Source organism: Ornithodoros turicata, chromosome 4 (assembly GCF_037126465.1).
Source record: "Ornithodoros turicata isolate Travis chromosome 4, ASM3712646v1, whole genome shotgun sequence".
NCBI lineage: Eukaryota > Metazoa > Arthropoda > Arachnida > Ixodida > Argasidae > Ornithodoros > Ornithodoros turicata.
Window position 1 is genome coordinate 1,267,196 of NC_088204.1, and position 10,352 is coordinate 1,277,547.

Sequence of the window (10,352 nt, forward strand, 5' to 3'; positions counted from 1 at the left end):
CGTTCTGCGGAGGCAGTGCGCGTCCTAGCCTAAAAACACAGTTCCTCAAAATCTTTCACCCAAGAAACGTCATGACGTTGGTACACAAACTGAAACCGAAACAAAGCGGAAGGGGAGGGGAGGACACGAATGGGCACATGTTCGCCGCCTCGTACTGAAAGAAAAGTAGGACCGCGTTCCTTTCATGAACCGTCGTAATCCCCTCAAGACCGTGGCTTCAAGCGTAGTTGAACTCTACCAAATTGGTGGCGCTAGCTGTGGAACACTATGACGTCATTTGTTTACAAACAGGGCGAGGTCTAGTCGTCTAGTCAAGTATCTTTCTGTTAGACTTCTCCTAGATGTGCTAAGGTTACGCTTTTGCGGCTAATCGCGGTCTATGCATTTTTTAGACGTCTACTAGCGCGCCATATGTTGCCTGGGCTTTGCGGTGGTGGCACTGAAAGAGCTCGCCGTTGTACAATAGAGTCATATCCCCATTGCGCACACCCAAACCCCAATGGTGCTTTAGCTTTGGGTGAGGTTTTGCACCATGCTTCGTTTTTTTTAATTGCGTGGGGTCGCAAAGTGTCCACGCGTCGCTCTCGCAGCCGACGAGAATGCGCGTGAGCTTGTCGCCCACAAACGGGCTGAAAGCATAGGCGAAACAAAACAAGTTTTTATTTTTACCAATTATTTTGACTACTGCCGAAGCAAAACGTCTACAAAGGTACGAAGGCAATTTTTATTGGTGTATTTATTTCCGGTTTGTATTCATCACAGTACATGTGAACGGTATTTACCTTCAGCATACAGGCGCTTATCGCAGCGCAGAGAGGGACTGCATCATCTTTTTTTTCTGTTTTTTTATGAATAAACCAGGCTTCACGCCATCATGACACTCAACTGTAACACAGAGTACGGGCATATACCAATGCCTACAAGAAGTCCATTGGAGTCGGTTGTTTCGTAAAAAAAATGAGGTTGTCCACGCTACCTGTCGAAGAATGAACTCTTTACGGTACTTTTAGGAAGAAAGTCCAGCAGTCTACCGAATGATCAAAGTGCAGACAAAAATAACGAGTCACGCTCGACGGAAGGGCAGAGAGTCGACATCAGCAGATGTGCATTCATCCACATAAGTCATGGAAGTTCCAGCAGAAAGATAGTTCACCGGGCCCATCTTCATCCATGTAGAGACAGAATGAACAAGACGTGGTCGACAACCTGGAGTTTTTGGTTGACGACAGCAGATACTTCATCCACAGAAGCCATAGTAGTTCCAGAAGAAACATGCTCTATCGGACACTTCTCTGTCTCAACACAGAAAGAATATCGACAGCCTGGAGTGTTCTTTCGGCAGAAGTCATAGTAGTTGTAGAAGGAGAATAGAACCTAGACAGAACGAACAGGAAGCTTCTTCTCCTTCTTCTCGAGTGTGGCGTATATACGTATCGCCTTTTGGCGCCAACCAGATAATCAGTGGGAAAAAAAGAAAAAAGGACGGTACTTCTTTTTCTTTAGCCTCCATCATACCATGGCACTGCATCCGCAAGGGAGATTGGCCAGGACAACCTTGGAATGAGATGACTATGCCGCTGCTACTAATTAGAAGCGGTTAGAAGCCAACGATGAATGAGATCGAGGTGGTCTACGAAGACCCGGTACCACTTCCCATCATGGGACGCGCCATGGTAAAGAGCTCATGGTACTGCTCATTTCAGTCGCAGATATAAACGGAGGTTATCGTCTTCAACCTAAGAACGACAATCTTTGTCAAGCGTATGACACGTTTCAAACATTATGTCGTCTTCTGATGGTTAGGGAGAGAAAGACACATCCGCGTTCCCGGGTTGCACATCACTATGGGTGAACCGATTATATGTAACAGTATCAGTGGGATATGAACAATGTCAGCAGGAGCAAAACAAAAAGCAGGTAATAAACCTCAACCCGAGAAACGTCATCGTGGCATTGGTAGGCAGACTGAAACCGAAACAAATCTGAAGGGGAGGGCTGAGCTCTACGAATGGACGGACACTTGTTCCCTGGTCGCGTTTCAGGGACCATATCGTAATCCCCTCAAGACCGTGGCTTTCCGGCGCGACCTTGTTCGCCTCTAGCTTCCAGCGTAGTTCGTTCAACTCTACCAAATTGGTGGCGCTGCCGAGCGCTATGACGTCATTTGTTTACAAACAGGGAGAGGTCTATGTGATAACATGCTGCACGTGGGCAGGACTTCTTGACGGGCGCCGGAAATCTCCGACACACGGTACTGGAAGCAATGTTTACCTCCGCCACTAGTGTGAGTAGACCGCTGAAAAGGACCGTGCCTACTGGGGAAAAAAATAAATAACTAAACTGGGGTGGTGCCACTGGTATGAGCATCGACCATCGATTGCCATCGCCATCGTCATCGTACTTGAGTGGAGTGCTGGTGTGCTATCCCCCGTTGTCCCACCCGCGCACTGTTCACCAGTACAGATGCAATGCACCAACTAGCCCAACAACGTATATTGCTCAGCTACTGTTCACCAGGTTCGCTGGTACTTGCCGTGGGACCTCGGGACACACGAGTACAGTATCTGGAACGGAGAAATGATGCTTATCATCCCATTGCTTGACGCATCTTGTGGCGGATAAATGGAAGAACCTGGATTGGGACTTACCCGAGGAGGATGACCGGTACGACAGAAATGATGGCTGACGTGGCAAAAACGAGGCCGGGGAAAAAGCTGATGGATAAGTTAAGGACTTGCGTGAACAACGCGTCACCTAGCACTGGCATCAAGGACTCGCACGTAGACAGGAAGGAGAAGATTTTACCTGAAAGGAGAAATCAGCTCTTGGTGGAGACGGTTTGGAAGTGACATTGCGACAATACGTAATGTTGTCTCTTTATGAGCTCAGAGGAGCTGATCTTTGGGCTTTGAGGAGCGCTGAAGAAGCACAAGGACAGACAGACGTCTTCAGCGCTTCTCTGTCTTATTCTCTTTATTGGCATGTATTGGCACAATAGATGCTGGACTACTGACGACCTTAGTCTGCCGACCAGTTCAGCAATCGACTTCTACCAGAGAAATGTCATCATGACGCTGGTAGACAGACTGAAGCCGAAACAAATCTGAAGGAGAGGGCTAGGTTCCAAGAACAGGGGGGGAGGGGGGATATGTTTAATAGGGTGAAAGAAAAGAGGACGAAAAGAAAAAAGGAAGTGTCAGCCAGGAACATGCACTTGTGCGCTGCCTTCCATTGAAAGAAATATAGGACCAAAGGTCGCGTTCCTTTCAGAGACCATCGTAATCCCTTCAAGACCGTGGCTTTCGGGTGCGACCTTGTTCAACTCTAGCCTCGAGCGTATAGTCCAACTCTATACCAAATTTGTGGCACTGTCGAACACTATGACGTCATTTGTTTACAAACAAGGAGAGGTCTACAAAAAACGAATGTGACACCTGTACTCGTGTCCAAGAAGTACGTCTTGTAAGATGTGGTTTGCAGCAAAAGACACGGACGAAAGAAACGCACATTCAAAACACTCTGCAGTCCGTCCGGGTCTTTTGCTCAAAACCACATCTTATGCTATGCATCGATACCAACTACCCCACATCAGGACCCCATATCGTGCCTTATAAATATAACGGGCAAGTTTAATTTGGTTTTTCAGTCCCGCGTAGTGTCCTGGAGTAGTAGGTGGCATTGGGTTCATGTTCAAGGAGGTCTACTCTCTTCTACAGCAGCCAACGTGGCAGTGCTTCACATCGCACACATTTCTGAGTTGGTGTTACTGTTGGATTGTGGAAGCCACGATCTACGATAGATTAATACGGGTACCTGGACGTACGTACGACAGTCGTTTTTGGGAGAGTGGCCGCTAAAAGCGCTCACATAATTCATTGGATAGATCACATGCACAGCGTCATCATTGTTCGTCTACTGCACCGTCTCTTCTCCGCCAAGGACCTTACCGCACGTGATGACGAGTGCAGACTAGCGCCAAGTGTTTCGCAGAGCGGCAGCTGTCGATTGTGATGTAAGCGTAGGCGGAGAGTTTTCAATCTGCCGGAGGGGGCCGGGGCACAACTTCACTTCTCCTACCCCCCCCCCCCCCTACCCCATGCACAGAGGTCGGGCAGGGTATCGGGAATTCCGTGTTACGACGTTGTGAGGCAAATTTTTACGCGATTTTCATGATCACTCGCATGAAACACGCGATTCTTAGGATATCCCTCGAAACTTTCATCTTGAGTGTCAGCTGGGTAGACTTTCCTGAGGGGGCCTGCCCCCCCCCCCCCTCCCCACTGGGAAAGTTCCGGGGGGCTCAGGACCCCAAGCCGGTGCCTATGGATGTAAGCAATAAGCACTGCTCTGTGCCAACCAGCTCAATGTATTTTGGCTCTATATATTGGAAATTTCGGAATGACATATTGGTTGCCGATTGCAGCTATACTTACTCTGGTGTCGTTGTATGGTTCTTGGTATAGGAGTGGGAACGTTGTGGGTGTGTTCCCGTACCAGGTATCTCACGCCCCAGTCATATTTCCAGGATTTTCATCTCGCGGAAGGGGGGTGGGGGGTGGGGGGGGGGTGATGTCCATAAGTGCTGCTTTTGTGGCTTTTTTGGCCTTTCTGGTCAGTATTTCGAGGGGGATTGCAAGATTTTTGAGGGCATTAGAAGTGTGGGGGGTATTGGGAAATCCCTGACTGATGATACACTCTCAACGGCCACGGGCCGATGGGTCTGCAGTGGACTACAGCCACAAATGATTGACGTTTTAATGTGCAGGATACCTTCGAAGCTCCCTCAAAATCGCACACTGCTATTGAGGTTGCTATTTTGTTATTGCTACTATACCCGATATGCTAATGAATTGTTTCGTGCGTCCTTTCCTGCGAACTTGGAATGTCATTGTCAAGTTACACGTCAACATACAACGGAACGTCAAGTTCACGATACATACACTCAACACGTTGATCGTACAGTTATCTATTCCGAGATTTTGTTGCGTGAAATTGCCCGAGTCATGGAACAATTCCACGGCACTGGAAGCCTCGTATACATATGAAGTGTTGCTAGGGGCAGGATACATAACACAAAGAACCCAGAAAAGTGTCGTCCCTAGATTATGTCCCTGGACTTTGGATATATATAAGCTCTTATCTTTCACGGTAAGCATTCCGCCAGGGACAACAATTATGAATGGGCGGTTGCCTGCTCCTTGTCCTCGTCTTATGACAATGCAAGTGATAACGTATTAAAGCTGCGTTTGTGGGGGACATCTTAGTCAACTCAAGTGGACGTGACAGGTGGAGCCTTCTCTTCTTTCCGCGATGGACTGGGAAATGCGAATGGAGACACTAAAGCGACTAAAAACGTGACCTCATTTGTGTGCACCATAAAGAAGCGACCCTTCACATTCGCGAAGGAATAGACCTCTCCCTGGTGGTAAAAAAGAATGACGTCATAGTGTCTGACAGCGCCACCAATTTGGTAGAGCTGAACTATGCTCAAGCATAGAGGCGAAAAGGGTCGCGCCCGAAAGCCACGGCCTTGAGGGGATTACGATGGCCCCTGAAAGGGACGCGACCTCGGCCCCTACTTTTCTTTCAATAGGAGGGAGTGAACCCAGCCCTCCCCTTCCGATTTGTTTCGGTTTCAGTCTGTCTACCAACGTCATGACGTTTCTCGGGTAGAGGTCTATTGATTTGAACAGCTTTCCCGTCGGAGGCTGTCTATCCTGGAGCTTCAGAATCCACAAAGGGCCGACTTCCTGGTTATATCTACTTTTTACAGCTTGAGGCCACACACTTCCGATTGGTATGTTGCGGCGAGACAGAGTGCACACAGTATCCGATCCGTTTGTGGCCATCCCTATAGGAGACAGTATGGGTTCGAATCTAGCTGCGTTCATTGCTAAAAAAATAATTGATTACAAGTAACGCAATTACTTGTAACGCGTTACGTACGAGTCTGTCTGTCACTCCTTCCTCCGTTAATATGACCACCACCGTTCCCGCAGATTTTGGTCATAAAGCGAATTGTCATACTAACGAGAAACGCACAATCCGCTGACCTCAGAGACCGCTCCGTTCCGGTCATTCTTAGGTGCACAACAACAGCAGCAGCACAGTGTGACCTGGTCTCGTGGTCACTGCGGTCCGAAAAGCGCTATGAGTAAGTCCGAGGTCAACCACATAAGGAGCCATCCCAAGCATTGACACGTGTCACTCTCTCCCTGAGGTATGTGTGTAGCCTCTCCCTGGGGCTACTCTGCGGGTCATGTGACGTGGTCATAATAACGAGAAGATAATACCCGTGTTTGACCCTACTCGTGACAAAAATCTCAGTCATAGTCGGATAAGCGGATAGTCATACTAACGAGATGGATTTACATGGCGACGGAACGGTTCCAAAAAAAAAAAGAAAAAGAAAGGATCATAAAGTGGGTATGTCATATTATCGGAGGTCATATTAACGAGGATTCACTGTATAGTCACAGCTGTCTCGCGTTATCAACAGTAAACCTCTTTCTTTCACTTACCGACTTCGCTGCTGTCGACAAGTTTGGAAAGATGAGAGCGTATCCCTACCCGTGCCATCAATGTAGGAGTCGAAAGGGCACACTCTGTAAAGATACGCCTTCATTTGTATCCTATACAGTCAAACTCCTTTACAACGATACTCAGGGGACAGCAAAAAAAAATTCGCAGTAAAGGTATTTTCGTTAAAAAGGATGTATAGGCTCCAGCGGGACCTAAAAAAATTCGCTGTAGTGGTATTTTCGTTAAAAAGGTGTTCGCTATAAAGGAGTTTGACTGTATATGCAAATGGAACGCAATACTCACGGACGTAGTACAGCCAGTCTGCGTAGGCGAAAGCAAGAAGCACGAGATGAACGGTGATGAAGCAAGAGCCAAATATTGCCATCACGGGATCTCCGATCCTGAGACGCTGCGTCAACAGCCACAGAAGTGGAACGTTCACCAGTACTTTGCCTAGAGAAGCGATGCACTGGACGAAGCCGTAATAGGCCACATTCCAAGAGTACATCTTGCTCGTGTAGAAGTATCCCAAGTTGTTGGCTGTTGGAGATGGCCATACAGTTTTTCTTTGTTTTTTTAAATCCGAGCTTCATTTTTCCTATACGAATTTTTCCTAAGCTTGCTCAGAGCGTACTAATTGGTTGCGGGATCAGACATGGCCGAGCGACACTTGACCCAGCCCCAATCTATGTGACGAATAAAGGTGAATTAAGGTCGAATAAGGAATGGTACCGTGATGTTAGACGTATAAAGTTTGTCTGCCCAATGTGGCGACATGTTGCATCTTTTGACGTGCGCCGGAAATTCCGACACACGGTGCTGCAAGCAATGTTTACTTCCCCCTCGTTGCTACCGTCCTAATGCGAGGGTAAAATATCCGCCACTGAGGCGTCACGTGGTTACGAGAACCAGTTAGAAATGAACGGCTGCTCTGACGCTCCACAACCCCACAAAATTATACTTTCACGTATACTGACATCCCCCATCGACCCGATCTGAGAGTAGGGATGGGCATAAATACATTTTTTTTCAGTATTTAAATATAAATACAAAATACTTTGCTGAAAGAGGTATTTAAATACACAACATAAATACAGTATTTAACTGCCGTAACCACTACCATGAATACTGTGAGGAAGATGTCATCTCGAATTTGAGAAATAATCGCACCAACAAATCCCCGAGGCACAATAGCACTTATTTGTTAGATTATCGTGGCGATTTTAATATTAGCTTCACGAGGACTACCTCTTCTGGGTCTTCTGTTCGGCACGTAGAATCAGATTCGCAAATGAGAACACCTCTCCACAGGTGCCGATGAAGATAAAACATGACGAAGACGCTTCGTACTACAAGACCCGACCGTTGTCCGCAACAACGACGAAAAACTCCGCATCTAAAATGCGAACTTTCGAAAGCACGGCGTAAGTGCGCGGCTCTCCAAACTCTGCCTTGCCCTTCTTACCGAAAGGTCAAATGCGGGGTAACTAAGTATTATGAAAGTAGATGACATGAGTAGATATCTTGGGTATTTAGGAGTATTTACAAAAATAAAAACTCTAAAATGGTACATTCAAAAAGTGGTACAATTTCGATATAATTTCAAACACAATTTAAATTTATAATTAAATTATAATAAATAAATCACAATTACAATTTATTTAAGTATGGCGCATCCCTATCTGCAGAGAGTACACTGGATAGCTTCATTACCAATTTTTCACGTATCCACTGAGACTTACCTGAGTAATCAACGGTCAGGAGAATCATGGCAACAAACACACACCAGATTTGAGATCTCCTACTTCCCGGTCGCTGCTTAATGAACGTGCGGAAACCTTCTTTGAGATTTTCCGCACGAAAAAATCTTTGCACTTTCACCGATACCGTATCGTCCGAAGCCTTGTCGCTGAACGAAAACAAAACCCAAACTTCAGCGACCGCACAGGTCGCCAATGATACAAGTACCACGGTACTGAACCCGGCGTAGTGAAGTACTAAGCCACCGACCATGTCTGCAGCTTGAGAGAGCGTCACGAAGACGAGATTCAAACCGAAGAACTTAATGAACCGATTTCTCTCCGGCGTCGACACCGTCGCTTCGCTGTACACTGCCGCTAGGATCGTAATGATACCGCCGCATATGCCATCGGGAATATTGGCGAGAACGTTCGCGTACAGCGGTAACGACATCCAGAACACGGTGCAGAGAACAGAGACCAGCGTAAAAAGAAAACCAATGTTGCCAAGCAGGATGGGAGTCCTGTAGCCGTACTTGTCGCACCAAGGTCCCGCAAACGACGAGATCAGCGCGGAAGGACCCAGGGAAACTATGACCCCGTACATGCTGTACCGGCTTCCTATGGCATCCACTTGGTCCTGGTGAGCCGGGTAGAGCGCCAGGTTGTCGCAGATGGTAGAATTCAAGTTGAGGCTGTAGAGGCATGTCTTACGAAGCACCAGAGCTTGGATTGGTGTCTTGATGGACATACGAGAGAAGACGTACAAGGACAGGAACACTTCGACCCGTACCAGGTGCGAGTACTTGAATATATTTTCCCCGATTTTATTCCTCCGGGGAGAATCTTGTCCAGCGTCTAACAGGTGTTGTCTGGAGAGGTTGCGGCGTGGAGTTGAATGTGCTTCATGACTGTACATCCCGGCTGTCGATGTCGACTTCCGTAGATGGACGTGTGGAAATCTCAGCACAAAAACACCTCCTAGGACACCGTCCAAGCATCCATCAAGCAGAGCCGCGTCCACAACATCTAAACGGAAGATAGAGGAGTGGACTTCGGGATCATCCGCTAAACCTTTGTTCAAGATATGAATCACTGCGCGCGAGTCGAAACAGAGAGAGATTACGTGAGCATTTTTTTATTATTTTACTTTACTAACACGATACAATAACGTGATTAGCACTGCGACAGTATAATCACTTTCATGCAATTACATTTTAAATTAACCGACACTCAGCAAATGCGTGCTTTCATTTTTTTACCCGCAATATGCATAAATTATTTCTTATTTAAGGTATTTTCTCGTATAGTTTGAAAATGTGGCCTGGGATTCTCATTTAGAGCTTCCTGTTTACGGTTCAGAAATTTTGTGAAAAATTTGCGATTTCGCCCCCCACAAATCCGCGGTTGTCAGTGAAACGCGACGAGTTATTCAAGTTTCCTTTTTTTTTTTTTTTTTTTACCAAAAACCTGAACTTCTCGTAATAATTATGCACTGGATACGCAAACAAGTTGATCTGCACCAGAAAGCATCGCATGAGGTGGAAACAGGAGGTACATTTATCAACAGCCCCGACAGTGCGCGCTTATCGGTGTTCGGTAAATACGGAAAACAAAGCCATGCAGTGGACGCTCAATGGAAAATTCTTACGTTTTCACTGGGGCCATCCGATATCATTCGAGCCGGAGCTTCATACTCAGCTACGTTACACCGTCAGTGTATTCACACGAGCGACATTCCCCCAGAAGCGGAAGTTGCGGAAAGCGTCATAGTTTTCTACAGACGAAGCCGTGTCTTCACGTGCACTGCTAACCGTGGGGAATATCCTGCTACACAGCCATAAGATATTCCGTAGCAGACGACAGGAAAACACGCTGGCGGTGTCGTCTGCTACTGAATGCGCAGTACGCCACTCCCGATATTCCGCACCGTGTGAATGCTCAACATAACACGGAACGGAACTTCGGCTGTGTGAGCAGTGTTTTCGCTTTTTCTTCCACTAGAATATTCCGTGAGGACGTCGCCCGTGTGAACACACGGTATATCCCTACGTTACGATCCCGGTTGTTTCGGTTTGCCGGAGTGGGACA

General features: G+C 47.1%; 1 protein-coding gene across 4 annotated transcripts; it reads right to left on the reverse strand.

Annotated features, from left to right (window-relative positions):
- Nucleotides 1–702: 702 nt before the first annotated feature.
- On the reverse strand, nucleotides 703–9,310 carry LOC135390613 (uncharacterized). Of its 4 annotated transcripts, XR_010421802.1 has the most exons (6): nucleotides 8,265–9,309; nucleotides 6,826–7,062; nucleotides 6,522–6,605; nucleotides 2,649–2,805; nucleotides 2,402–2,564; nucleotides 703–2,315 (listed from the first exon to the last, which is right to left on the reverse strand). XR_010421802.1 is itself a non-coding variant. In XM_064620377.1 (5 exons), exons 1-5 carry the CDS (start codon nucleotides 9,178–9,180, stop codon nucleotides 2,511–2,513), a joined length of 1,353 nt encoding a protein of 450 aa, XP_064476447.1. In that variant the 5' UTR covers nucleotides 9,181–9,310; the 3' UTR covers nucleotides 703–2,510. The 4 variants fall into 4 exon arrangements, 3 of the variants coding, with proteins under 3 accessions (XP_064476447.1, XP_064476445.1, XP_064476446.1); XM_064620377.1 differs by having other exon boundaries at nucleotides 703–2,564; nucleotides 2,649–2,714; nucleotides 6,526–6,605; nucleotides 8,265–9,310; XM_064620375.1 differs by having other exon boundaries at nucleotides 703–2,564.
- Nucleotides 9,311–10,352: the final 1,042 nt, after the last annotated feature.

Excerpts from the sequence above, each read along its gene's own strand:
- LOC135390613 (XM_064620375.1), bottom strand. The coding sequence starts at position 9,180 with ATGTACAGTCATGAAGCACATTCAACTCCACGCCGCAACCTCTCCAGA. Across the intron at positions 7,063-8,264 it reads CCTGACCGTTGATTACTCAG|CCAACAACTTGGGATACTTC; the intron begins GTAAGTCTCAGT and ends CATCTCCAACAG. Across the intron at positions 6,606-6,825 it reads AGACTGGCTGTACTACGTCC|AGTGTGCCCTTTCGACTCCT; the intron begins GTGAGTATTGCG and ends GTATCTTTACAG.